Source organism: Falco peregrinus, chromosome 2, assembly GCF_023634155.1.
Source record: "Falco peregrinus isolate bFalPer1 chromosome 2, bFalPer1.pri, whole genome shotgun sequence".
NCBI classification, from domain to species: domain Eukaryota; kingdom Metazoa; phylum Chordata; class Aves; order Falconiformes; family Falconidae; genus Falco; species Falco peregrinus.
Genome location: NC_073722.1, coordinates 125762077 through 125787789, shown reverse-complemented (window position 1 = coordinate 125787789; position 25713 = coordinate 125762077). Strand labels below are relative to the sequence as shown.

At 61.0% G+C, this 25713-nt stretch overlaps 1 protein-coding gene across 2 annotated transcripts in view; it reads left to right on the top strand.

Annotated features, from left to right (window-relative positions):
• Window positions 1-25713, top strand: part of SDK2 (sidekick cell adhesion molecule 2) — a 51292-nt gene that overhangs the window by 16575 nt on the left and 9004 nt on the right. For both annotated transcript variants that reach the window (XM_013299209.3, XM_027786940.2), the window contains exons 2-33: window positions 4699-4858; window positions 12512-12618; window positions 14023-14170; window positions 15012-15145; window positions 16212-16323; window positions 16485-16675; window positions 16852-16935; window positions 17007-17201; window positions 17398-17514; window positions 17719-17886; window positions 18171-18273; window positions 18533-18709; window positions 18796-18932; window positions 19139-19286; window positions 19357-19497; window positions 19591-19772; window positions 20060-20175; window positions 20864-21059; window positions 21309-21407; window positions 21536-21727; window positions 21817-21938; window positions 22008-22117; window positions 22207-22357; window positions 22502-22739; window positions 22824-22939; window positions 23178-23367; window positions 23582-23680; window positions 24015-24209; window positions 24298-24499; window positions 24723-24826; window positions 24931-25001; window positions 25113-25248. In XM_013299209.3, coding sequence (XP_013154663.2) covers window positions 4699-4858; window positions 12512-12618; window positions 14023-14170; window positions 15012-15145; window positions 16212-16323; window positions 16485-16675; window positions 16852-16935; window positions 17007-17201; window positions 17398-17514; window positions 17719-17886; window positions 18171-18273; window positions 18533-18709; window positions 18796-18932; window positions 19139-19286; window positions 19357-19497; window positions 19591-19772; window positions 20060-20175; window positions 20864-21059; window positions 21309-21407; window positions 21536-21727; window positions 21817-21938; window positions 22008-22117; window positions 22207-22357; window positions 22502-22739; window positions 22824-22939; window positions 23178-23367; window positions 23582-23680; window positions 24015-24209; window positions 24298-24499; window positions 24723-24826; window positions 24931-25001; window positions 25113-25248 — 4641 coding nt within the window. The remainder of the gene's footprint in view (window positions 1-4698; window positions 4859-12511; window positions 12619-14022; window positions 14171-15011; window positions 15146-16211; window positions 16324-16484; window positions 16676-16851; window positions 16936-17006; window positions 17202-17397; window positions 17515-17718; window positions 17887-18170; window positions 18274-18532; window positions 18710-18795; window positions 18933-19138; window positions 19287-19356; window positions 19498-19590; window positions 19773-20059; window positions 20176-20863; window positions 21060-21308; window positions 21408-21535; window positions 21728-21816; window positions 21939-22007; window positions 22118-22206; window positions 22358-22501; window positions 22740-22823; window positions 22940-23177; window positions 23368-23581; window positions 23681-24014; window positions 24210-24297; window positions 24500-24722; window positions 24827-24930; window positions 25002-25112; window positions 25249-25713) is intronic.

Genomic DNA, 25713 nt, shown 5'->3' with positions numbered 1-25713 from the left:
TTATTCTGGTAATTGAAAAAATGTGTCATTAAATTAAATGCAGTGGTTCCTATTAAAATTTTAGTGGATTTCTTCTTCTCTGTTTCTTTTTCCCCCTTTTTCCTTCCCTCCCTCCTTCCCTGCCTCTGCTGGCGGCTAAAGGCTGGTAATTATAGCGGAGGGTTTCGCTTTCTCTTTATTGTTTTTTAATCTCTTCGTGCTGCGGAGCGCCAGTGATAGTCTGATGCAGGAGAGATTTAGCTCCATCTCCCCATGCTGGGGGGAGTGCGGGGGGCCGGAGCGGGAGCACAGGCTGCTCGGTGGCAGTGCCAGGCGGCCGTGCCAGCCCTCACAGGGCACTGCCATCCTGCTTTCGGGGCAGTGATGCCCAGAGAGGGATAGGGGACCCCTGAAAAGCTTGGGGGGCTCTTTCCCCCCTCCCATACTTGAGGTGGGGTGCAGGTAGCAGAGCAGTCCCTTCCCAGGGCTACCCCTTCGCACTGGCCGCATCCTGCCCAGAGCAAAGAGGGGCCAGTGGGAAGGGAGGGAGGCGATCGTGTTATTTTCTTTGAGGCAGATGTTGGTGCTGGGTGGCTGAGGCGGCGAGCATGGCACTGGGTACTGGTACCCAGTGTTGGTTGGGCTCTGCTGGGTTCTTGGAGCCCACAGGGCAGACGAGCTGGACTCAGGGCATCCCACTGGCACTGGTGGGCATCAGCTGGGTTGGGGCTGCCCAGCGCATGCCCGTGTTTCTCACCCTGATTCATGTCAGTTAGCAGGCACGGGCACTGGGCTGACCAGCTTCCCATTAGCGAGCTGGAGTGGGGAGCAGCTGGATGTCACCCCCTGTCCCTAAAGGGGCAGCAGGGTGGTGACCCTGTGCTGAACAAGGGCTGAACACAAGCAGGGAGCGGGACCATGTTGTCCCCATGGTCCCTGTGCCAGGCAGGAGGGGGACCCACACCTGCTTGGTGCTTGTGCGAGGCATCCATAGCAAAGATGGGAGAAGGACCTGGGTGTCCCATGAGCTTCTGATCCTTTATGGGTGACTGGGGGGAGCGGTGGATTTTAGCCTCATGCCCCCATCCCCGCCTTGTCTCTACTCACCGGGGTTTGCTGAGTGTGGGGGGGCTGCACCCTCCTTCCCCTCCGCCAGCAGCTGCCTGTTGGAGCCCTGCCCTTGCCAGGCATTCCAGGATTCCTCCAGGCTTAAGTCTCCCGTCCGTTCCCATCAAGAGGGATTTGAAGCTGAGGAGAAGGGGGCTTAGTTCCCAGCTTGCCCATTACATCTAGGAATTAGGATCCATTACTGCTCTTTTGGCCAGACTGGGGCCCCCTGCCCTACATCCGTGCCCCCTCCGCAGCACTAATGCACCAGGCTCAGACTCAGCTCCCGGCAGCCTTTATGTAAATAAAGTGCAGGGGTAAAGATTGTGATCCCATTAGGCAGGATTAGTGCCTTGTGAGGCCCTGGCATTAAAATGTCATTGTCAGTGGAGGGAGAGAGCCAGGGTCATCCCTGTTCCTGTCCACCTTCCCTGTTGCCAGCTCTTGGCATCCCATTTATCCCATCCATCACCGGCAGCAGCTTGGCTGGAGCGGCTCAGCCTGGAGGCAGCATCCCCAGCACCGCTCCCTGGTGGGGCTCAGCCCTGGCGTCACCAGTGCTGTTGGTGCTGGTGCGGGCAGGATGGGGATGGCATGGTTTGGTGGCGCCTTTCTGCATGGAGGGGACCGTGCTGGGCTGGCATAGCTGGAACGGCATGGCACGGCACCTGGCTGGCAGCCCCGGGAGCTCAGCACTGGCCCGTGCCACTGGCAGATGTGCAGATGTTCCTGGGGACGCTTCTCTCTGCTGCCTGTGTTTGGAAAGTGATGAATTTCTGCACCAACTAATTAGTCTCTAATTAGCAAGTGGAGTGTAAACAGTTACAACAGATGGGGGAGAGGCAGAATTAGCAGTAATGACCCTTCATTTGGGGGGCACATGACTGGCACCAACCAGGAAGCCTTCCACTGGGTCCAGGACCAGAGGAATGGCAGACCCCATCCGTGCTGGCTCTGCGGTGGGGCAGTGAGGTGGTGGGCACCCCTTTGCACCCTGGATTTGGTGGTGCCACGGCCTGTTGTGCTACTGGGACGATGAGAGAGAGGAGCTCCCCCCAGCCTGCTGGGAGCAGAGCTGAAATGGTGCACGCTGCTGGTGTGCTGGGGAGCGGAGGGAAACTGAGGCAGGAGGGCTGCATGAGGGGCTGGGGTGCAAGGGGGTGCAGCACGGCTCAGCATCAGGGCCCTCCACCCTTCTCCCCTCCAAGCCATGGCCCATCATGCTGATGGTGCAAGCTGGCACAGGCAGCTGCCCAGGAGCTGGTAGGCAGGTGAACACTGGGAGCGGGCTGTCTGGTTCCTGGAGTCCTCTCCAGAGACGTCAGCGCTAACAGCCAAGTTCTCCTCCCCAGACTCCTCCTCTCCTCCTGCCGCCCCTGGCCCCAGTGCTGGGGTCCCTGGCAGGGCACGGGGCTCCTGGGTGGCTGCCCTTGCCAGGCACTGGCCAGCCAGGATGACAAGGATTTCACATGCAGCCACCCCAGGGGAGTGCGGCCAGAGCTTGGTGCCACCTTCGTCCCTGACAAGGGACACCTGGTGTCCCTGGTACCCCCAGCCCCACTGTGCCCTGCTGTGGCTGGGGCAGTTTGGGCTTTCCCAGGGGACTGGAGGAGCTGGTGGGTCCAAGGCAGCTGCGGTGACCTTCGCGGGCGGATAGCGATCGCACAATCAATAGTGGAATTAGGAGCCGCCTCTCCTCCTCTGCACCGTTTTTCACCCCTTAATGCAGAACAGATGGCTCGGGCGCTTCAAAGCGAGATGAGCCTTAGCTGCTTAAAATCAAATTAGGATGTATGCAAACGGCGTGTGGGCCCAGGGGAAGGTGCGCCAGGGGCACCCGGCCTCTCAAATGCCTCCCAAAATCCGGGTTCTGGGCTCAGGGGGTGCACTGAGCACACCGGGTCTCAGTGCCTCTGAGCCAGGCCCTGGCAGCACAGCTCTGTGCTCCCATGGGTTCTGGTGCAGCATACGCATGCGTGACCAGTGCCGGTGCCTGGGGATCAGCCCGTGTTGCTGTGGCTCCTTGCTGCGGTGATGCATTGGCTGCATCTAGCCCAGCCGGACCCCCAGTCTGCCCTGTGGCTCGTTTACTGGTTTAATGCAGGAGGTGTTTGGCACCAGAGCTGGTGTCTTGCTGTGCCATGGCCCCAGCCGGGTGCTGCTATAATCCCACAAGTCTCCAGCCCAATGTGGGCGAAGCCCCAGTGTTGCAGGTCAAGCTCCTGCCACGCTGTGCTGGGGACGCATGTGCACACCCCTGCGCACACGTGTGCAGAGGCGGTGCACGCTGTGCACCAGCACAGATCCTGTCCCTGGATGTTCCCATGAGCCCGGCTTGGTCAGCCCCAGCAGCACGTGTGGCTCACTCCTTGGGCATCCCGAAAGCAGCAGCTTGGCCGCCACAGGGCTGCCACAAGGACCGGGGAACCCCATGGCCACAGGCTGGGCTGGCAGCCAGCTGCCCTTCGTGCCAAACCCTACAGTCAGCGGCCCATGGGCACCCCTCCATCCCCGTGGTGTCTGGGGCTCGCTGGGGAGCCAGGCTGCCACAGGGCTCGGCCCCGGTGACCCACACCTGCTTTGTGAGGTGTCCCGATGCCGGGATCCAGCCTGGACCTGGGGCAGGGGCACTGGGATACGGGCTGCCCACACCAGCCAGCACTGCTAAAGGTCAGAGGAGAGGATTAAATTAAGGAACCGTGATCTGCTCCTTCCCTGCCTAATGACTTGCCTGGCATTTAGCATCACCGTGCCCACCCTGGGGACAGGCAGGACGGGGCAGCCAGGTGTAAACTAGATGAATATTTCCATGTGGGTGCAGCAAGTGGGCACCCCAGGGTGTGCAGGAGCCAGGCCCTGCCAGCGAGGCGAGGGGAGGCACCCCCGGTGCAGGTCTGGCAGTGTTTGGGTGCCTCTGAGCCCCCGCAAACTTGTGACCCCCCTTCAGGGTGGTGGAGCACTGGGGCAGGCTGAGTCCACGGGCAGGGGCACTGCTGTGGTGCTGGCTGCTGGTGTGGAGAGCATGGCAGGAATTCAGCTCGCGCACACAAGAAAGCAAAGCCCTACCCCAAAGAAAAAACCCAAAGCCGTGATTGAAAGCGCACTTGAAAGCTGCTGGGGAATATGAATGTGTCTTTGAAGTAAAAGGGCTTCCATTTGTTAAGCAGAAAATGGAGCTGTGTGTTTCGATTTATAGTTTTACTTAGCAAATAAAACAGGAGAGGAGTAAGTGTTTATGTCTCGCTCCGCTCCCAGCCCCTCCGCCCCCTTCACCCCCAGAGTTAAAAGCTCAGTGCTTCTGAAATGCTACAAAGGCAGCCAGAAATAAAGCAAAGCAAGCAGCTTAGATAAACCCTAGATGGGCTAAGCTGTTGTCGACAGGCTTGTGAAATGGCTCCGGGGGGGGAAAATGGCCAGTGGAGAGGTCTGGGGACCCTGGCTGGGACAGGGGAACGGGGAGATGGCCACCAGCATCCCCCTGCCCACGTGCCCACGTGTCTGTGTGCTGCTGGGTTATGGTTATGCTTGTGATGAAGTGGTCGTGCTGCCGTGGGGCTGGCAGGCTGTGGGGCCAGGCATGTCTCTCACCCCCTCTCTCTCCTCTCTCTGCAGACGATGTCTCCCCATACTTTAAGACGGAACCAGTGCGGAGCCAGGTCCATCTGGAGGGGAACCGCCTGGTCCTGACGTGCATGGCAGAGGGCAGCTGGCCCCTCGAGTTCAAGTGGCTGCACAACAGCCGGGAGCTGACCAAGTTCTCCCTGGAGTACCGGTGAGTCACCGCCGCCGAGCATCAGGGTGAATCCCACCTGGCACGCCGGTCCCTGCCGGCAGCCGCTGCGGCACAGCAGGCATCACCAGTGCCCCTGCGAGGGGATGCCACCCCGGGGAGGCAGGCAGCGCGGAGGCAGCGGGTAGCATGCCTGGAGCTGCCGCCTCTGTTTGGAGAGCAAACGGTGGATTTAAGCAGGTCAACATTGGGAAGGAGGCGTTTGCACAAGCGGGATTACCACTGGGCCACAGATCACAGCCAGCTTGTAGCTCTCCGAGAACTGCTTGACTGGGGGAAGGAGCAAGAAGGGGTGGCATGAGAGATCGCCCTGCGTTCGGGCATCCAGCCCCAGGTACCCACTAATCCTGCCGCAGAGTGGCTGGCCCCGCATCACAGCCCGCTCAGAGCTCGCCTTTAAATCAAGCTGGGCACCTCTCGCCGTCTCTTCTGTGTGCGTGTGTCATCCTCTCTGTTTTAATCAATAATTCAGCCCGAGACAAGCCGTTCCCCGTTTAAAGGCATTGAATCCAAAGGCTTCGTGTTGCTGTAGCAACGCGGGGCTGCTCCGGGATGCCAGGAACACAGACAATGTGGCTGGGTGACATCCCCTCCCCGCCACTGTGTGCTGTGCTGGGTGCTGGGTCCCTGCCCCAGCACGGTGCCATGCTGGGTGCCGAAGCATTGGCCTTCCTTGGGGACCCTGTGGGCTGTCCGCCACTAAGTCGTGGTGGCTGCAGCTTCACGATGCCCCAGGCTTGGTGCTGGGTGGTTGCACCAGTGCTGGCTGTCCTGTGGGACAGGTCCCTTGTCCCTAGCCCCATGTCAAAAGCTCAGAGACCTGTTGAGCCCCACGGTTCCCACAGCTTGTGCCTGTCAGGAGTCATGTTGGCTGCAGTGGGAACAATGCAAAATGTCAACCCTTAAATGGGATTGTGGGGACAGCAGCATGGGGGGACACAGAGCCCATGCAGGGGCTCCTTCAGGGTGGCTGCACAGGGCTGGGGCAGAGCCACCCACCCCAGGCAAGAGAAGGGGGTCAGGACCCTGACCCTGGGCTCTGCCCCATCCTTGGAACAGGTTGGGGGGCCTGGGGGGCACATCCAAACCCAGAACGGGGACTCCTGGCTTCCTTTCCTGGGTTTGCTCTGTGCCTCAGCTTACCCTTCCGTAGGAAAGGGGCCAGCGCTTGTGTCTCCGCTCTGGGATGCTCAGCAGCTCTGGAGCCCTGCATCTCTGCATCCCTGCGCCAAGGTGACTCCCTTTCCCTGGAGCCCCCAGCCCCCGCCTCTGGCTCCAGCATCCAGCCAGAAAGGATTAAGGAAGGAAGCGAAAAAATAAACAAACACGTGGGGAAAACCCAAACAAACCCAGCCGCAGCTAATGAAGCAAACAGCCGCTATGCAAATCGCTGCCTGGCTTTAACCCGTCCTCTCCGCGGTGAGGACACAACCTGCTGGCATCAGCTCCTTCTGCCCGGTGTGCGCTGCCTGTCCCCAGGTCTCCACGGGGATTTAATGTGTCGAGATGAGGGTTTGGATGTCTTGCCTGGAATTGAAGGCTGCTGGTGAGGAGGCTGAAGTACCAAAATTAGTTATGATGGGCAGAAATTGAATTTTAATAGAGATGTTGGTGGCACGGAGCCAGCCTGCTCAGGCAGTGGGAAGGTAGTAATTAAAAGTTAACGAGTTTAGAAACAGAGTAATCCTTGGAGAGGGGAGGGCTGGTACCAATGGCTGGGGAGGTTCAGGGATGCTCCTGTCCGTGTAGGGGCGAGGAATGGCTGTGGGTGCATCGGCAGCATGGATGAGGGATGTGGGATGCAGCCAGTACCCCCCAGCTTGGGGCTGGCATGTGCCCTCTGGCATGTCCCCACTCTGGGGGCAGGAGGGACCTTCCCCAGGGCCTGTGACGGGATGCACCGTGCTTAGCAGCAGGGCCATGTGCTCGGGGGTGGGGGGGTTGGGCGCGGGGCATGCCTAGGGAGCCAGCGAGGCTTGGTGGCATCACCTCGCAGTTCCTGGCCAGGACAGGGTGCCACCCAAGCATTTTGTCCTCACTACTCCTCCCCAAATCCTTGCCTGCAGCAGGGCATTCTTGTGCATTTTACCCATTTTTCTGGGGGCTCTGGGCTGGGGCTTGCATCCCCTCAGCCCCGCGCTCCCCACGAACCACCCCAGATAACCCTCATCTGATGGTCAGATGAGCTCACGCAGCGTTTTAAGGGAAGGAGCTGCTCTCAGTTTGGCAGCATGTTTCCATGGCGACTGCCCTTTCCTTCCCGCAGCGATTCAGCCGCCAGCTTGCCACCTTGCCACCGGAGCAACTTGTTGGCATGTGGCAAAGGGCAGGTGGGAAATGGGCTCGGCAAGTCCCTGGCCCCAAGCTGGCGAGGGCCAAGGCAGTGCCTCTGCATGCAGGTGGAGCCGACACCTTGGGAGCATCCTTGGGGACTGCGGGGGGACTGGGGACCAGCTTGGCTCCATGTGCATGTGGAGCCATCCTCCCTCAGGAACATCCCTGGGGATCAAGTGTGATCTGGGACTGCAGAGGGACTGAGGACCAGCCTGGCTCTATGTGTGTGTGGAGCCATCTCCCCTTGGGAGCATCCTTGGGGACCGCAGGGGACTGGGGACCAGCCTGCCTTCACCCACTTGCTGCCTCTGTTGCCTGCCGCTGGCGTGGGATGCATGGAGATGTCCTCCCATGGGCCTCCAGCTGCATCCTGTGCCTGGGGACCCCACAGCAAAGCCCCATCCCCTCTGATGCCCGTTGTGACCTTCGTTAAGGTGACAGCAGGGCGGGCAGTGGGGCTTGCCCACGCACTCCGCTCCTGTGCCCCGGCACGCTGGCATCATGCTCTCCAGAGCCAGCTCTGTTTTTCCATGCATAATCTCGCCGGTGCTGGGCTCTCCTGCGAGCTCTCCAGAGCCTGACTTCTTCTCGTACGAGGAATCATAACATGCAAATCAGGCAGCTTGATGTCTTTAATGAAATCCTCGGAAGGAAAGCGCTTCTCTGGTGAATTGAGGATATTTATTTCTCATACAAGAAATTTAACATGCAGATTAGTTGGGTCTGGTAATTTATCACATGAGATTGCCCTATTAAGGGCTGCGTCGAGTCCTGCTGCCTTCAGAAATTACCTTACACATAGATTACCTCTGGACAGACTCTCATCCAAGAGATGCATCTTCTCTATACTAAATCAGCCCTCTTCCCACATCCCTCCACAGCTGGTGCGGGAGCCCAGCAGCTACTAAAGGATCTCCTGCCTCTTCCCAAGAGCCCAGATCCTCTTTGCCGGGAGCTCGCAGCCTGGGAAAGTGTAATTACATCTCCGACACTGGCTGGCTTTGCTGCAGTGGTGCTCACCATGCCTCCCCCCAGCAAAAGAAGGTTTGCAGGACTGAGCCTCCGGGTGCACCCCTGGGCTGGGGCTGTTCCAACGCCCTCCCACCTTACGGGGATGCTTTGGGCTGCGTGTCCCCCAGGGATGCAGGGAACACAGCACGCTGCACACACGGGACCCTGTCAAGCCTTTATGGCCCCTTGAGGACTCCAGATGTTTGATGCCCATACTGTGTCCCCAAATTATGTAAAACGTAGAGCCAAGACCCTCTGAAAAACACAGACCTGGGGGCAAATGAGGCAGTTCACCCCTAGCTCCCCGCTGGGACCCAGCCTGTGCCGCTGCTCACTGGGAGCGCATCCCTGCTCCGGCTGGGACCAGCTTTTTGCCAGCGCAGGTGTGAAGCACAGCCCCCTCCCCTGGGGAGCTAATTGCCATTCAATAATATAATTAATGGGAGCTGATGAGCACCAGAGGGGTTGCATCCAGGCTTAGTGGGAGCCCAGGAGTGAATTTCTGGTGCTTGTGGCTCCAGCCTGGCTGGCTTCATGTTCTGCATCGCTGCGTGTGGGCAGAGCCTCCAGGAGTGGCGGTGAGGCAGCACCATGCCGGTAATGGGCAGCGCGGGGTGGGCTTTGCTTGTGATGCTTGCGCTGTGAGGGCTCCTGCCCTTCTCTGTGCCTCGTCTGGCTTTGAGGGGGACATGGAGGGGTTGGTGTGGGCAAGCGACCGCGATTGCCAGGCGCAGGGCAGTGGTGCGGTGGTAGGCGTTAATTATTAAATGGCTCATTGTTCTGGCAGGGCCAATTGAGGCAGCGATTTACGGTGCCGCCAGCGCCTGCTGGATTCCCCTGACCAAAACACTTTGCCAAGCGGAGGGGTGATGGCTCTGGCCATGTGTGTTAAAATAGAACCCTTTCCAATGAGGAGCTAATTGACATCCAATAATACAGTTAACAGGGGCTGATGAAATACCTGGGGGGGGTGGGGGGTGGGAGTGGGGGGGTGTATTAAAAAACTTATTGAGCGGCAGCCCAACGCTGCAGCTGGGCACGAGTGGAGGTGCTGGGGCGCGTGGCTCAGATGCTGGGAGTCGTTAAACCTTTGCTAAGTGTGTTTTAATGCTCACTTGACATTTCATTATCACATAGTAACTGTTCAAATACACATCCCCTCTAGAATTAATTAGTCGTTATACAGGATATTAATCAAAGGGGACCGTGCCAATGTGCTTATATCCAAAATCCGATCCAGCTGTTGCTGTTACTGGGCGGCATTGGAAGAACGACACAGATTTCTGCACTCTTCTGGCTTTCAGTTTGATGGATCAAATCCTTTGGCTGATGCTTTTCCCAGCCCCTCTCCACCCCCTCAATCTAATAATAATTCAGCAGCGTCAGCCCCACGCTTCTCAGCAACCCTACAATAATAGAGCTGCAAGCACCAGCCAAGGCTGGGGCATGGCTGTGCCCGGGCGCGGGGCATCGCCGTGCCGGGAGCAGCCCTACCAGAACAAGGTGGCATGTGCAGCCTGGTGTGCCGAGCGTATCGGTGGTGCCGGTGCCTTGCCCAGAGTTGCTGGGTGTAGCGTGGTTATGGCTGGTCACGGGGCTGTGCCCTGCCCTGCCCTGCCTTGCCACGGTCAGGCTGCTGGTGGGAGCTGGGCTGGCTGGCTGGGTGGGTAAGTTGTTGTTCCCCACGTGCAGCCCATCCATCTGGCAGATTAATCTGGTGCCAAAGCCTTCTGCTGGCCGGCTGCTTCTGCAAGCCCACCGATCCCCTGGCATGGGGCTTCTGGCTCCGGAGTCCCCTCCCTGACCCTGGGGCCAAGCGTGGCAGAGCTACTTTCTGACCGAGCCTGGGGACTGCTGCTGTTTTCCAGCAGTGCATTTTTTTGAAGCATGGGTCAGTCCTCGCTTCGGAAGTGCTTTTCCCTACAGACGTTGCCCTGTCAACCTCTGTCTTTACAAACAAACCAAACAGTGGAGTCAGCAGCAAGGGCTGTGCCGGGAGCAGGGCCAGACCTCCGTCCTGGCTTCAGCGGCCCAAAGCACGTCTCCGGGCTGGCGGATGGGCAAAGCAGCCCCGCTCGGCCCCAAGAAGAGGAGCTGCTTGTTTGCACGACATGGCAGAGCTGGGAGCTCCCGCTGGGGCTTGTGGCATCTCCTCCTTGCTCAAACTGGGGGGGCTGCGTGGGGTGCTGGGGCAGCATGCTTCACCCCTCGTCCTGCTGCAGCACCCCCGCTGCGAGAGGGTGAGATGGGTTACCGTCCCCTTACAGCTGGGCGTGATGGGGGAAGGAAATCAAATCAGAGCAGTCTTGGATAAAAGCCTCCGTGGAAGCCGAGCAGCGGAGAACAAAGTCTCTACTCATATTTGGTTAATGACTGCGGGCCAGGCTTCGCCCGGTAATTGATTTCCTTTCTCCGGGCTATTTTCAGCCGCTTAGGTGTGTGCAAATGCTCAGCTTCTTAATAGCTCCACTGGCGCGGGGACCAGGGCCTGTTAATTGGATCTGCAGGGGTGTCCCCACCGGGGGGGGGGGGGGGGGGGGGTGCTGCCCATGCCCACAGAGGTGTCCTGGCTCCCAGTGCTTGGGGACAAGGTGCTGCAGGGGGGCTGCGCATCGGTGGGTGCTCCAGGCATGGGTGCATGTGAGCCCCAAGGATGGGGGTGGTTTGGGTCCCACAGGGTGGCTCATGGGCTGTGCTGGGGGCTTTGCACTGGCCCCTTCCCAGGAAGAGGGTTTGGAGGGGATGTGACAATGAGGATGTGGCAGGGGGATGCACAGGGGGGTCTGTGTGGGGACCACGCGTGCCCCTCTGCTGCTGAGCAGGGGTGAGCGTCCGCAAGCATCCATCTGTCTGTCCACTGGCATGCATGTGTGTGTTCAGGAGTCGCGGTGTGTGCGTGTAATTTATTAACGAGGACACCACAAGGAGAGTGAGCCCATTATTCCTGGTGTCTGCATCAGTTCCTGACAGCTCTGTGGAATTGAAATATCTTATTTAAAGCCTCTGGGGATCAGTTTTAAATATCAGTTGTGACACTCAAGGACTCGTTCCCAAAGGGGGAACTCCTTTCTCCCGCAGGGGTGGGTGACCCCCAGCACACCGGGTGGGTTTGATGCCAGCCCTGCTGTGCCTACCTTGGCTGGGTGGTGCCACCAGGCAAAGCAGGAGCCTCATGTCCCCAGACCCATCTCCCATGGTGGGGAGGTGGGCACAGGGGCCTGCTGCACTTCCTGGCAAAGGGGACATGTTCCTTCTGTCTTACGAAAGTTTAATTTATGCTTGGTTATCAAAAGAACAAATAAAGCTGTGATGAAATAGCCCGCAGCATGTTCTAATGCAAGATTAGATTTTGGGCAAGGGGGGGTTGAGCTTATTTATTCCCTTTCTGCTTTATCTCGGAGTGCTCCCCATCAGGGGAGGCGATGATGCAGCACCTGCCCATCTCCCCAGAGCTTTGCCCATCTGCAAGGCTGAGGCCAGGGGCATCCAGCCTATTTTGGGGGGTGATGGAGCAGGATTGCTTGCATCCCTTGTTGGGGGGGGACTGCTCGGGGAGGTCTGGTGGCAGTGCGGTCTGGCTTGGGGATGGGGACAATGCTTGGGAGCTGTGGGCGATTTGAGACATGGTTATTTCCTTTATCTGCTTATCAGCTGCTGGTGGTGGCAGCTGATAAGAGCAGGCGCTGGGGATGATAAGGCAGTTCTGTCTGACTAATCGGAGTGGTGCTGGGATCAGCTGCACGTGGGTCCAAGGCTGTGTGACACCAGCAGACCCCTGTGTCCCTCTGCCACACACCACTGGGGCTCGGTGTGGGGCTTGGCACAGGGGTCAGGACAGTGGGTACCAGGTCCCCAGCAGCTGCCTCCACCTTTGACAGCTTGAAGCCACTTGCCTAGTGCCTCCTGCTCAAGTCACTGAGTCACCATCAACACACACACACACCCAGCACCGGGTGGGTGACAGCACTGGCTCATGCCATGTGCGTGGTGAAGCGAAAGCACCTTCTGTGTGCGTGGCCATGAGTCCCTATGCAGCAGTGAGGGACACTGTTGTCTCCCCAGCGCGCACACGTGTGTGTGTGTGCACACAAACAAGCCTGCACAGACATGCACATACATGCACGGACACACACCTCTAGCAGCCGCTTTTGGGGAAGGACCCAGCACCTGGTGCAGGAGTTGCTGCCCAGCAGTAAGTGGGGGGTTACATAGGACCTCCAGCCTCTCCGGGGGTGGTGATGGTGACTTGGATGTCCCCACCACCACTGAGGTGGATCCTCTCTCCTGCAGGTACATGATCACGTCGCTGGACCGCACACATGCCGGCTTCTATCGCTGCATTGTCCGCAACCGGATGGGAGCCCTGCTGCAGCGCCAGACCGAGGTGCAGGTGGCCTGTAAGTGACAGCTCCGCTCAGCGGGGGACCGGCTGGGGACGCCCAGCTCCCCAGCACTGGGGACAGCTTTGGCACTGGTGCAGCCCATGGCCAGCACACACGTGTCCGGAGCACCCCTAGGGCGATTCTGGCAGGGACAGGGCTGTTGCTGCCTCTGCTGCCCGGTCAGGCTGTGGTGGTTGGGGTGCAGGGGGGTACCCCAGGGTGCAGGCAGAGAGCACCAGGGCTGGGAAACCCACAGCACCTATCTGGGTGGCTGGCTCTGGCTTTAGGGACGCTGAAACACTTTGCAGCATGAAAGCAGCCCCGCTTCTCCTGCATGGAGCGCTGAAAGCAAACACCATTGATAATTGTTTCTGAAAGCAACCAGGAGCACATGGGGCCGGGTGGCTGCATCCATCAGCGCAGGGGAAGGGGCAGCTGGGGGGGCAGCTCGGTCCTGGGTGCTGCTGCCATGGCTGGGCATGGATCCTGGGAATGAGCAGGTCCAAGCGGGATGGGCCAGACCTCGGGGTCTGCGCTGGGGGGTGATGCAGAGGCACCACGGGGGGGGGTTAAGCAGGACAGGAGGGTGCTGAGGCTCAGGACGCTGGCTCTGTGCCTCAGGGGACCTGCCCCTCTCCATCACCCCTTCTCTCCAGGATGTCCCCAATCCCATCCCCTTAAAAGCCTTCCTAAAAAGCAATGACAAATCAGGGAGCTAATGAGAAATTAATAAGGCAGCTGTGCTAACAACTAATGATAATGGCAAAGTCGTTAAAAAAAGATTCTTTACATGTTTTTAATTACAGCAATTAAGGGAAGTCAATAAAAATCCCTTGCCCCCCCTTCTCCATGCACCCTGCTTCACTCTGCTTTCCTCAACTGCTGTGCACTTCCAGCCTGCAAGCAGCTGGGCAGGACAGAGGCAGCGGATGCCCCATCCTGGCCCACAGAGCAAGATCATGCTGGGATGCTCCCGGCACTGGGCACTCTGTTGGGGCAGGGAGAGGTGCTGGGGAGCTCTGGGACTGAGCCCGCCTCACTGTGTCTGCACCCCATCTTTGGTGGGGGACACAGGGGCAGGGTTCCCCAGGCTGGCATGCGGGTGATGGGCCTGTGCAGCTCTGGGTACTGCAGGGGTGGATCCTGGTGGGAGCACAGCCCCGGGCATGCAGTGCTGCTCTGGATGGGGCTGAGCTGCCCCACCACCATCCCATGCCCTGTGCCAGCCAAGCCACCCCAGCTGAGGAGGGGAGCAGAGAGCAGACTCCAGGGCAGCCCCTCTGCATCCCCTGGGGGAGCCCATCCCCATGGCCTCCAGCCTGCTCCCCAGCCAGACCCGGGGCTGGATCCTGCTGGGTCCCCAGGTGTGCTGCTGGCCCCTCCCCAGCCTCTGACATGGTTCTCCTGCACATTTTGCAGACATGGGGAGCTTCGAGGACAGCGAGACACAGCAGAGCGTGTCCCATGGGGAGGCGGCTGTCATCCGTGCACCCCGCATCGCCAGCTTCCCCCAGCCGCAGGTCACCTGGTTTCGTGAGGGCCGGAAGATCTCCCCCAGCAGCCGCATGTGAGTACCCCCAGCATCCCCCTGGCATCCCCCCGGCATCCCCCCAGCGTCCGGGGGGCGGGCTGCGTTTCCCTTCACTGCCGTTGTCCTTGCAATAAGGATGTTTAACAGATGTCTTGAGCACATCATGCTAAAACCCGGAGAGAGAATTGGCAACTAATGGCTCTGTCACTGGGGGAATGAATTTTTAAAAAAATGAAAATAAGAGGGAGGAAAGTGAGTGAAAGGGGTGCAGCATGTGCTGGGCCAGCAGCTGGTGAGATGGGGGTGGGCATGGCACACGCATGTGTGCGAGGGGTCCCAGTGGGGCCATGGCAGACCCCGGTGCTGCCAGAGCAGTGAGCCTGGTGCTGGCAGACACAGTGTAGGGGAATTGAATTTGTAACCCGCATTATGCAGGAATTGAACTGGTCTCCTTTCCATTTGCAAAGCAGGATTGAGGAGATAAAACTCCTTTATCTCATATTTAATGGTAAAAAATATGTTCCCCAAACCATTTTATGTTTCCAGCAGATTAGATCGTTCCATAAAAAATAATCATAATAATAAAAAAAAAAAGTCCTATTAATCTGCAGTGTCCGATGTGCGCTGCTTGGCACGGGGTGGGGTGTGGGGCTCGGTCCTGGCACCGTCTCGGGCCAGTGGCTGTGCAGAGCCCCGGGTGGGGCTGGTGGCCGGTTCCTGGGGCAGGCAGGAGGAAGGCTGGGGGTCCTGCCTGTCCCATGTGGGTGCCCCAAGGCTGGTGTGGGTGCTGAGTGGGGGAGCAGGGGTTCCAACTCACTGCATCAGTGTCCCCATTGGGTTTGCATCCCCATCTCATGCCACCCACTCGTCCCCACAGAGCCATCACGCTGGAGAACACCCTCGTTATCCTCTCCACGGTGGCCCCGGACGCAGGGCGTTACTACGTGCAGGCGGTGAATGACAAGAACGGGGACAACAAGACGAGCCAGCCCATCACGCTGACCGTGGCCAGTGAGTGCGGGGGTCACTGCCCCCTGGTCCCACTCCCCCTGCGCTGCCTGGCTCACCCCCAAGTTTAATTTGCAGTAAATCTCTTCAGAGGCTCCAGCTTCTGCTGACTTAACAGTTCAGCTGCCTCAAAATTTATTTAGGCACTTCGGGCTGTGTTGCAGGCGCTAATTGTATCACGGGCAGAGCCTCCCGCTCCATCCCTGCTGCCGGGGCTGGATCCGGCCGTGCCCCGGGACCAGTCTGCGGGATGGGATGGTGCGATGGAGCCCCACCGGGAGCAGCTTTGCGGCAGGACACCCTGCCCCACTCCTGCCCACGTTCCCCTCCCAGCCCATGTTGCTCCAGATCAGCCCCTGCCTGGGGGACACCCCTGTGGCCCCTCCATCCCTCCAGTCCCCTGGGACCCTGCAGGACCTGGCCGAGGGTCCCCTGGCCCCTGTTCAGGTGGTGACAGCCCATCTCAGAGAAGCTGCCCCAAAGTGGCATCAGTCCTGTGGGTACTCTTATCCCATCTCCCCTCCCGCTGCTCCGTGGAGGGGTTTATCCCTTTCTGCAGAGGGCTCTGCCTGTCCCCCTTCCCCTCCTGCCCCATTAATCTGTTTTTCTGTACCTCAGCGTCCTGGTGCGCAATAAACAACCTGGAGCCCATGTTTATGGATTCAGCTATATCAGCAGCTTTCAAGCTGATCGCATTTTTACAGCGCCTACATGAGGGTTTTTTATTGTTGCAATCATTTTGCTTTATATACTCCCCTTCTCCCTCCTCCCGGCCAGCCGGTGCTGCCGTGCAGGCTGGGGGCCAGGCTGGTCCTGTGGGCTCCCGCAGGAGGAGGGGACTTACGGAGAGCTATGAAGGCACCCTGATGCCAAGGTGATGGGCTGGACGTGCCCTTCCTACCCATGGGAGAGCAGAATCCATGGACCTTTGGTCCCTGCCACCTTTGTCACCTCCATGTCAGGCAGGGCAGGCACAAGGCTTTGGGTGCCTGTCAGCCTCGCTGGGAGCTGGGGTACCCGGGGGTGAACAGGGGGTGCTGATGTCTGTCCCTCTGGCCTCCTTCCCCAGATGTGGGTGGCCCGGCTGATCCCATCGCACCTACCATCATTGTCCCACCCAGGAACACCAGTGTGGTGGCCGGGACCTCAGAGGTGACTATGGAGTGCGTGGCCAATGCCAGGTGAGTAGCAGGATGGGGATGGGGGATCTCCCCATTGGCATCACCCAGCCCTAGGGCTGGATGTCCTCAGGTCCCTTCCCACCACGACTCCGGGATGGAGGGAGGTGTGGGGGCTCTATGGGGGCTGGGGTTGCCTCTTGACATGCTCCTGGGCTCCCCAGGCCACTGATCAAGCTGCACATCATCTGGAAGAAGGATGGGGTGCCCCTCTCCAGCGGCATCAGTGACTACAGCCGCCGGCTCACCATCCTCAACCCCGTGCTGAGTGACAGCGGCTACTACGAGTGCGAGGCTGTGCTCCGCAGCAGCAGCGTGCCCGCCGTGGCTGAGGGCGCCTACCTCTCTGTCCTGGGTGAGGACCTGGCTGCAGGCAGCCCAAACCATGTGTGCAGTGAGCTGGGGCAGCCTCAGCCCTGGGGCTGAGGTGGGAAATGACAGGCAGGCGTCACTGGGGGTGTTTGGACAGTGGGGCCAGAGGACCACGGCTCCAACGCAAGCCCCTGCCCATTGCTGTGCTTCCCTTTGCAGAGCCACCACAGTTCATCAAGGAGCCGGAGAGGCACATCACAGCCGAGATGGAGAGGGTGGTGGCCATCCCCTGCCAAGCCAAAGGTGAGCTGCTCCCCAGCTGCCCTCCCCGTGCTGCCACAGCCCTATGCCTGACATGGCCCTGGGCTTTGCAGGCGTGCCCCCCCCCGAGATGGCCTGGTACAAGGACGCTGCCCTCATCCACCTGGAGAAGCTGTCCCGCTTCCAGCTCCTGGCAGATGGCAGCCTGCAGATCAGTGGGCTGGTCCCCGACGACACCGGCATGTTCCAGTGCTTCGCCCGCAATGCGGCTGGCGAGGTGCAGACCACCACGTACCTGGCCGTGACCAGTAGGTGCCAGCCCCCGCCCGCCCTGGAGCCCGGGATGTGCCTGGGACCCCCTGGCTGGGCTCCACAGGGGGCTTGGGGACCCCAGGAAACCCTCCTGTGGGCATGGGACCCCCCCCATGCCCTGGGAATGGGTCAGTTCCGGGCTGGGCACTGGGAAGGGCTTCAGGGGAGGCTGTGCATCTCTCTGCCCCACAGGCATCGCACCCAACATCACCAGGGGTCCTCAGGACAGCACGGTGATTGATGGCATGTCTGTAATCCTCAACTGCGAGACCTCGGGGGCTCCACGCCCGGCCATCACGTGGCAGAAAGGTATAAAGGGACTGGGGGCACTGGGGGGTGGGCAAGCCTGCCCTCCAAGCATTGTCCCTGCCCTGCCCATCCCTGCCTGCCCACACGGCCCCAGGGCTTGTGGCTCTTTGAGCTCCATGGCCCACCAGGCTCATGGCCACCAGTCTTGGCCGATGGCCGATGGCTGGGGTGGTGGGAGCTGATGTGGTTCCCCGTGTCACCCAGGGGAGCGGATCCTGGCCAGCGGCTCGGTGCAGCTGCCGCGTTTCACCTTGCTGGAGTCGGGCAGCCTGCTCATCAGCCCTGCGCACCTCGCTGACGCCGGCACCTACACGTGCCTGGCCACCAACTCCCGTGGCGTGGATGAAGCATCTGCCGACCTGGTTGTCTGGGGTAAGGCACCCGCCAGAATGCCAGTGTCACCCAGCTCTGTGGCAGCTGGGCTCTGTCTGCCACCTTGCCAGGCGCATGGTGCAGGGTGGACCCTGCCCAGCTCCGTGGGTGGCTGGGTGCTGCCTCCCACCATGCGTGGTGTGGGATGGAGCTCTCTGGGGGTGCCAAATGGGCTTTGGCGTGTGGCTGGTTGGTTTGTGTGGGTGCGAACTGGGGCTGGCCTTGCCGATGCCACCCCCACAGCCCTCCGGGCAGTGCTGGTGGCTCATTCTGCCCCCCTGCAGCAAGGACACGTATCACCGACCCGCCGCAGGACCAGAGTGTCATCAAAGGGACCAAGGCTGTCATGAGCTGTGGGGTCACCCACGACCCCAGTGTGGATGTCAGGTGCGTGCTACGGGGCTGGGAGGCTCGGGGGGTGCAGGCACCCCCAGGCTGCTTGCCTGCTGTCACCGCTGCCTGCCTGCCTGCCTGGGGAGGAGCGGGCAGGGGGGTGGCTCCATCCCCAGCCCTGTGCTGGTGGTCCTGCAGTGCCACCTGGTGCCCCGTGCGCGGGGAGCCCGGCGCGCTGGTGGGACCCCGGTCCCCTCTTCTTGTGGGGAGCTTCAGGGTGCTTCAGGGCTCAGGTCTGTGCCCCCCTGCACAGGTACATCTGGGAGAAGGATGGGGCACCGCTGAGCCCGGAGAGCGGCCCAAGGGTGCGCCTGGACAAGATGGGCAGCCTCCACATCTCCCAGACCTGGTCGGGTGACATCGGCACCTACACCTGCAAGGTGGTCTCAGCCGGGGGCAACGATTCACGCAGTGCCCACCTCCGTGTCCGGTGAGACACCCCTTCATCCCTGCCGGCACCCCATGCCGGGGCTGTGCTCCCTCCCTAACTGCCCCCTCCCTAACCCCCGTGTCCAGGCAGCTCCCCCACGCCCCTGAGAGCCCCGTGGCCACCCTCAGCCCCCTGGAGAAACGGGCCATCAACCTTACCTGGGCCAAGCCCTTCGACGGCAACAGCCCCCTGCTCCGCTACATTGTGGAGGTCTCCGAGAACAGTAAGAGGCTGCTCCCACCTCCCCGGCCCCGCTGGTCCTGGCGAGGCTGGCACTGGGCAAAGTCCAGTCTCCAGCATCACCCCAGGGCAGTGCACAAGGGGATGCTGCGGGGAGTTTGGGGACACCGGGGCTCATTAGCTGGACAGGGGACCCCAGCACCCTGCAGGTCAGCTCTTCCACCCCACTTCCCCCCTCTCCCCATGCAGATGCGCCCTGGACTGTGCTGCTGGCCAGTGTGGACCCCGAGTCAACAACGGTGGCGGTGCAGGGCTTGGTCCCTGCTCGGTCCTACCAGTTCCGCCTCTGCGCCGTGAACGACGTGGGCAGGGGGCAGTTCAGCAAGGACACGGAGAGGTGAGCTGCAGCCAGGGGTCCTGGGGGAGCCGGCGGCCCTGGGTGCTCACTCCTGCCTTGTCCCTCACAGGGTGTCCCTGCCCGAGGAGCCCCCCTCCGCACCCCCTCAGAATGTCATCGCCAGCGGCCGCACCAACCAGTCCATCATGATCCAGTGGCAGCCGCCCCCCGAGAGCCACCAGAACGGTGTCCTCAAGGGTTACATCATCCGGTAGGCACGGGTGGGGGAACACAGGCATCCCATTCCCAGCATCCCAGGGCACTGGTGGGGACACTGGCAGCTCTGACAGCAGCTGGTCCCCAGATACTGCCTGGCTGGGCTGCCTGTGGGCTACCAGTTCAAGAACATCACCAATGCTGACGTCAACAACCTACTCCTGGAGGACCTCATCATCTGGACCAACTATGAGATCGAGGTGGCGGCATACAACAGCGCTGGCCTGGGGGTGTATAGCATGAAGGTGACCGAGTGGACTCTGCAGGGAGGTAGGCAGGGACAGGGGCTTGGTGTTCACCACAGTGGTGACAGGCTGTGCCATGGGGATGATGGGGATGGGTGGCAGGAGGATGGGTGTGAGGATCCTAGGAGGACTGGGACCTGCTGGGGAGGGGTGATCAGGGGCTGCAGAGCCAGGGGCATCTTGGGGCACCATCCTGGGTGCCTGGGGTGCTCCCCGTTGTGGGTGCCTATGCTCCTGGGGTGCTGGTACCTAGCTGATGAAGGCGACCCTATGGAGCTGGAGTTGCTGCAAGCCATCCCTTCATCCCGGCAGTCCCCACGGTGCCTCCGGGGAACGTGCAGACTGAGGCCACCAACTCCACCACCATCCGCTTCACCTGGAACCCCCCCAGCCCCCAGTTCATCAACGGCATCAACCAGGGGTACAAGGTAAGGGGTGATTGCCATGGGTCTCCCCAAAAACAGGGCAGCCAGGGCTGGGGAAACTCGTCGGCCAGCCTCCACAAATTGGCTTGACTCCTCCTCCCAGCCTGACTGTTAAAATAATATTTACTGAGATTTAACACTTGCATGGGTTTGGAGTCTTCCATGCTCTGTAATTAATTCCAAATTGCAATTAATTAGAATTTACATTAATGAAATTGAATTAAAACATTAAACTTGTTTCTTAATCCACTCAAAAGAAGTTCAGGAATTTAATTGCCGCTGAATGAGATAACCAGAGCAAGTAGGATATTTAACATTCTTATTAAATGCCACTTAGTATTTTTGATTAGTATTTTTAGGGCCTAATTAGTATTTAATTAAGTTGCTATAGGCTATCTTGCACAATACCAATTAAATGCCCAAACATCCCTCCTAAATGTGGGTGAGTGGGCGATTACGCGTCGTTATCAATGGGAGTTAATCACAAAGCGCACACTCCGTATCGGCTCTTACGGGTAAACATGCATGGTTAAAGGCATCAAGTGTTCCCTGCACTGTTAATTGATATTTAATCAACTCTGAATAAATAAGAGGAGGCTGGAGGTGCCTGGAGGATGGTGTTTGTAGTACTGATGCGGGTGGTGGGGACGCTGGTACCCAGCATCCTTGTCCCAGCTCCTTCTTCCCGCAGCTCATCGCCTGGGAGCCGGAGCACGAGGAGGAGGCGGCGGTGGTGACAGTGCGGCCCAACTTCCAGGACAGCATCCACGTGGGCTACGTGGTGGGGCTGCGGAAATTCACCGAGTACTTCACCTCGGTGCTGTGCTTCACCACACCGGGGGACGGCCCGCGCAGCCCCCCCCAGCTGGTGCGCACCCACGAGGATGGTACGGGGAGGCTCTGCGTTCCCGCGGGATGCCCCCTGCCCATGTGCGGCTCCTGGGGAGGGTGGGAGCAGCCCCGAGATGGGGGACTTGGGTCCCACTGGTGCTGCCGGTGGGGATGTGGAATGGTGGTGCTGCCAGTCCCTGGGGAGCCCCCTCCACGCTCGCTCCTTGCAGGGGTCCCGTGGGTGTCGAGGGCTCCTGCCCTTGGGCGCGTGGCTGCGTGCTGAGCCCCTGGGTGTCTTTGGGCAGTGCCTGGTCCCGTGGGACATCTCAGCTTCAGTGACATCCTGGACACGTCCCTGAAGGTCAGCTGGCAGGAACCACTGGAGAAGAACGGCATCCTGACAGGTAAGGGAGGACTGGTGGGTACCCAGCTCCCACATCAGCCCCCTTCCTGCCCTGCAGCATCTCCCCCAGCCCCACTCAGCTCCCCAGGGTGGGGGATGAGGGGGGCTGACAACGTGGAGTGCTTTCAGGCTACCGGATCTCCTGGGAGGAGTACAACCGCACCAACACACGGGTCACCCATTACCTGCCCAATGTCACCCTGGAGTACCGCGTCACCGGCCTCACCGCCCTCACCACCTACACCATCGAGGTGGCTGCCATGACCTCCAAGGGCCAGGGCCAGGTCTCCTCCTCCACCATCTCCTCGGGGGTGCCACCAGGTGAGCGCGGCAGCACAGGGATGCTGCCAGGCTGCCGGTGGTGCTGGGGGTGAGTGGCCGGTGCCTCCCATCCTCCTCTCTCCCTGCAGAGCTCCCCGGTGCCCCCACCAACCTGGGCATCTCCAACATTGGACCCCGCTCTGTCACCCTCCAGTTTCGCCCGGGCTACGATGGCAAAACCTCCATCTCCCGCTGGCAGGTGGAGGCACAGGTATGGGGTGGCTCCAGGGGGTGGTGAGGGGGTGCCAGGGGAGCAGCTCACCCCACTCCCGTCCCACAGGTGGGCCAGAGCGGCGAGGCCGAAGAGTGGGGGCTCATCCACCAGCTGGCTAACGAGCCCGATGCCCGCTCCATGGAGGTGCCCAACCTGAAGCCCTTCACCTACTACAGGCGAGTGGCCGGGACGGTGCTGTGCCATCCTCCCCGGGGGACTGGAGCCCTCTCACCCCCCATGGTGACTCCCCAATTTCCTCTCTCAGTTTCCGCATGCGGCAGGTGAACATCGTGGGCACCAGCCCCCCTAGTCTGCCCTCCCGGAGGATCCAGACCCTGCAGGCCCCCCCGGACATGGCACCTGCTAACGTCACCCTGAGGACAGCCAGCGAGACCAGCCTGTGGCTGCGCTGGATGGTGAGGGGGGGGACACCATGATGCGGGGGTGTCTGTGTCTCTGGGTGCAGGGCCGGTGGAGGGGTGATGACCTGAAGGGGGATGGAGCTGGGTGGCTGCAGGACATCAGGAGTGATGGTGTCTGTTTCTGTGGGCTGGGGCCAGCCCCTCCTGGAGCAGGAGTACAACGGGAACCCCGACTCAGTGGGCTACAGGATCCGCTACGTGCGCTCAGACGGGCGAGGGCAGGCAGCGGTGCACGTCATCCATGACCGTGTGGAGCGGGAGTACACCATCGAGGACCTGGAGGAGTGGACTGAGTACCGGGTGCAGGTCCAAGCCTTCAATGCCATCGGCTCGGGGCCCTGGAGCCACTCGGTGGTGGGACGCACCCGGGAGTCAGGTACCGCTGCCCACCCTGCAGTGCCGGGCACCCACCCCCGCTGGATCTGGCCACTGACACTCCTCCCCTCACCGCCCCCTCCAGTGCCCTCCTCTGGCCCCAGCAACGTGTCAGCACTGGCCACCTCCTCCAGCAGCATGCTGGTCCGATGGAGCGACATCCCTGAGGCAGACTGCAATGGCCTCATCCTGGGCTACAAGGTGAGCTCCTACCACAGCCCTGGTGCTGTGGCTCTGCCTGCCAGCAGCCCTGCATCATGGCAGCATCGTGCAAACCTGGGAAGCATGGCTTTCCCGGGGAGGAATCGCCCTGCAGGCTGCCAGGTCCCTTGTTGTGCCACATCCAAGAGATGGTGCCCATCTGGTGCTGGCCTTTGCCACAGTGCTCCGTCCTGGGGCTGTGGCCCTGCCCGGCCATGTCACACGGGGTCTCTTGCAGGTGATGTACAAGGAGAAGGACTCGGATGTGCGTGCCCGGTTCTGGCTGGCGGAGGGCAATGCCTCCCGCAGTGCCCAGATGACCGGGCTGGGTAAATACACGCTGTACGAGATCCGTGTGCTGGCCTTCACCAGGATCGGTGACGGCGTGCCCAGCCGGCCTCCCATACTCGAGCGGACACTGGATGACGGTGGGTAACAGCTCCTGGATGGGCAGAGAGACCTGAGTGGGCTGGAGGTCCCCTGGGTGCCTAAGGCCATCCCATCCCATCCCATCCCAGGTCACTGGGGCAATCCCTCTCCCCCCTGACCAGGACACCCAGGGCTCCCATTCCTGTGGGATGGGAACTGGTGCTTTGCGTGCACTTGTGCACTCCCTGGTGAACCCATCTCTCCTCCCTCCAGTGCCCGGCCCCCCCGTGGGGATCCTCTTCCCTGAAGTGAGGACCACCTTGGTGCGGCTCATCTGGCAGCCGCCCGCAGCACCCAATGGCATCATCCTGGGTATGTGGGGAGCCATCCTGATTGTGCCATGCCAGGATGCTCTGCAGAGGGGTGCAGAGGTCCCATGGGACCACGGACCCACACAGGGAGGCAGATACCAGCTCCCTGAGATCCCCTGAGCATTGTGGCACCCGTTGCCCCCAGGGCTGGGGTCTCCCCACTCAGCAGGCTGCGTTGGGTCCCTGGCTGTGTGTGAGCTCCCAGTGCAGGGAGCCAAAACCCCCTTGTTGCTGGCCCCGTGCGTGGGCAGGGATGGAGGAGGAAGGCATGCATAGGGGGAGCCCAAGACGGTGTCCCCTCTGCCAGCCCCACCGTGCCACTCCCTTCCCCGCAGCGTACCAGGTCACCCACCGCCTCAACACCACCACGGTCAATGCAGCCGCTGTGGAGGTGCTGGAGCCCAGCGCCCGGCAGTACACAGCCACCGGCCTCCAGCCCGAGGCCACCTACCTCTTCCGCATCGCGGCACAGACCCGCAAGGGCTGGGGCGAGGCGGCCGAAGCCCTCGTGGTGACTACAGAGAAGAGAGGTAACGGGGTGGGGGGTCCAGCCCGTGGCAGGGGGCTGTGCATGCCCGTGGCGTGCCTGCAGCGCTCCCAGCCCCTCGCCTCTCCCAGACCGCCCGCAGCCCCCCGGGAAGCCGCTGGCGCAGCAGGAGGAGGTACGAGCCCGCAGCGTGCTGCTCTCCTGGGAGCCGGGCAGCGACGGGCTCTCCCCCGTCCGCTACTACACTGTGCAGACCCGCGAGCTGCCCGACGGCAAGTGGGCACTACACTCCGCCTCTGTCAGCCGCAACACCACCGCCTTCGTCGTGGACCGGTGAGGCACGGGCCGGCCCCGAGCCATGCTGTGGGGTGATGGGGGGCCAGGGAGGTGATGGGCTCTGCTTTTGGGCAGTTGCCCCGTGCCTCAGTTTCCCCATCCGATGAGGAGTGCTTGCACCAGCGTTGGGAAGACTGGCCAGCGTGCCCTGTGGGAGGGAGGGTGGCTCATGCACTCACCTGGGGCTTCACTGTCCCCATGCTGCTCTGCTCCCGTGCAGGCTGAAGCCCTTCACCTCCTACAAGTTCCGCGTGAAGGCGACGAATGACATCGGGGACAGCGAGTACAGTGAGGAGTCGGAGTCGCTCACCACCCTGCAGGCGGGTCAGCGCAGGCTGCACCAGGGACAGAGGGTGTCTCCCATGGCCTGGGCATCCTCCAGTGCCCAGGGCATCTCTGGAGCCTCACCACCTGCTTCTCCCCCACAGCCCCCGAGGAAGCCCCCACCATCCTCTCCGTCACCCCACACACCACCACATCAGTGCTCATCCGCTGGCAGGTAACTGTCCCCTCTGCCTTGCGTGGTGGCACCAAGGTGTGCCAGGGACAGCCATCTCGGGGTGTCAGGGAGCCTGGGTCAGAGCAGCCCCTCACTGTCCTCCCCACGCAGCCCCCGGCCGAGGACAAGATCAATGGGATCCTGCTGGGTTTCCGTCTCCGCTATCGTGAGCTGGTGTACGACAGCCTGCGCGGCTTCACCCTGCGCAGCATCGGCAGCCCTGGCACCACGTGGGCCGAGCTCACCCGTGAGTGCTTGTGGCCCTGCCACGCCTGGGGACATGTGGCTGGGCAGGTGACGCAGTGGTGGTGGGTGGAAGATGGGGCACGGCAGCATCCTGTGCTCCATGTCCTCTCCTGGGTACCAGCCTGGAGCTGGTCAGGCTGTGCTCCATGGAGCTGCCACCAGCCCCCTCGTGCCACCAGGTCTGTGGTCCCTAGCATGCTCGTCTGTGATGTCCCCCTGTGCTCAGCCCCTGTGTCCCTGTAGCGTGGGTGTCCACGTGTCTGCACCTAACATGGGTGTCTGCGTGACATCCCACTGTGTGTGTCCAGGTGCACTGCTGTCCTCAGGCCCCAAAGGGAACAGGGTCACATCACTCTGGGGGCAGCAGGGACATGCGTGACAAGTGCAGACCCCAAGACAGGACCTTGCCATGTCCACTGCTCTCAGCTGCGGTTGGACCCTTGAGGAAACCCTCATGCCCAGACCC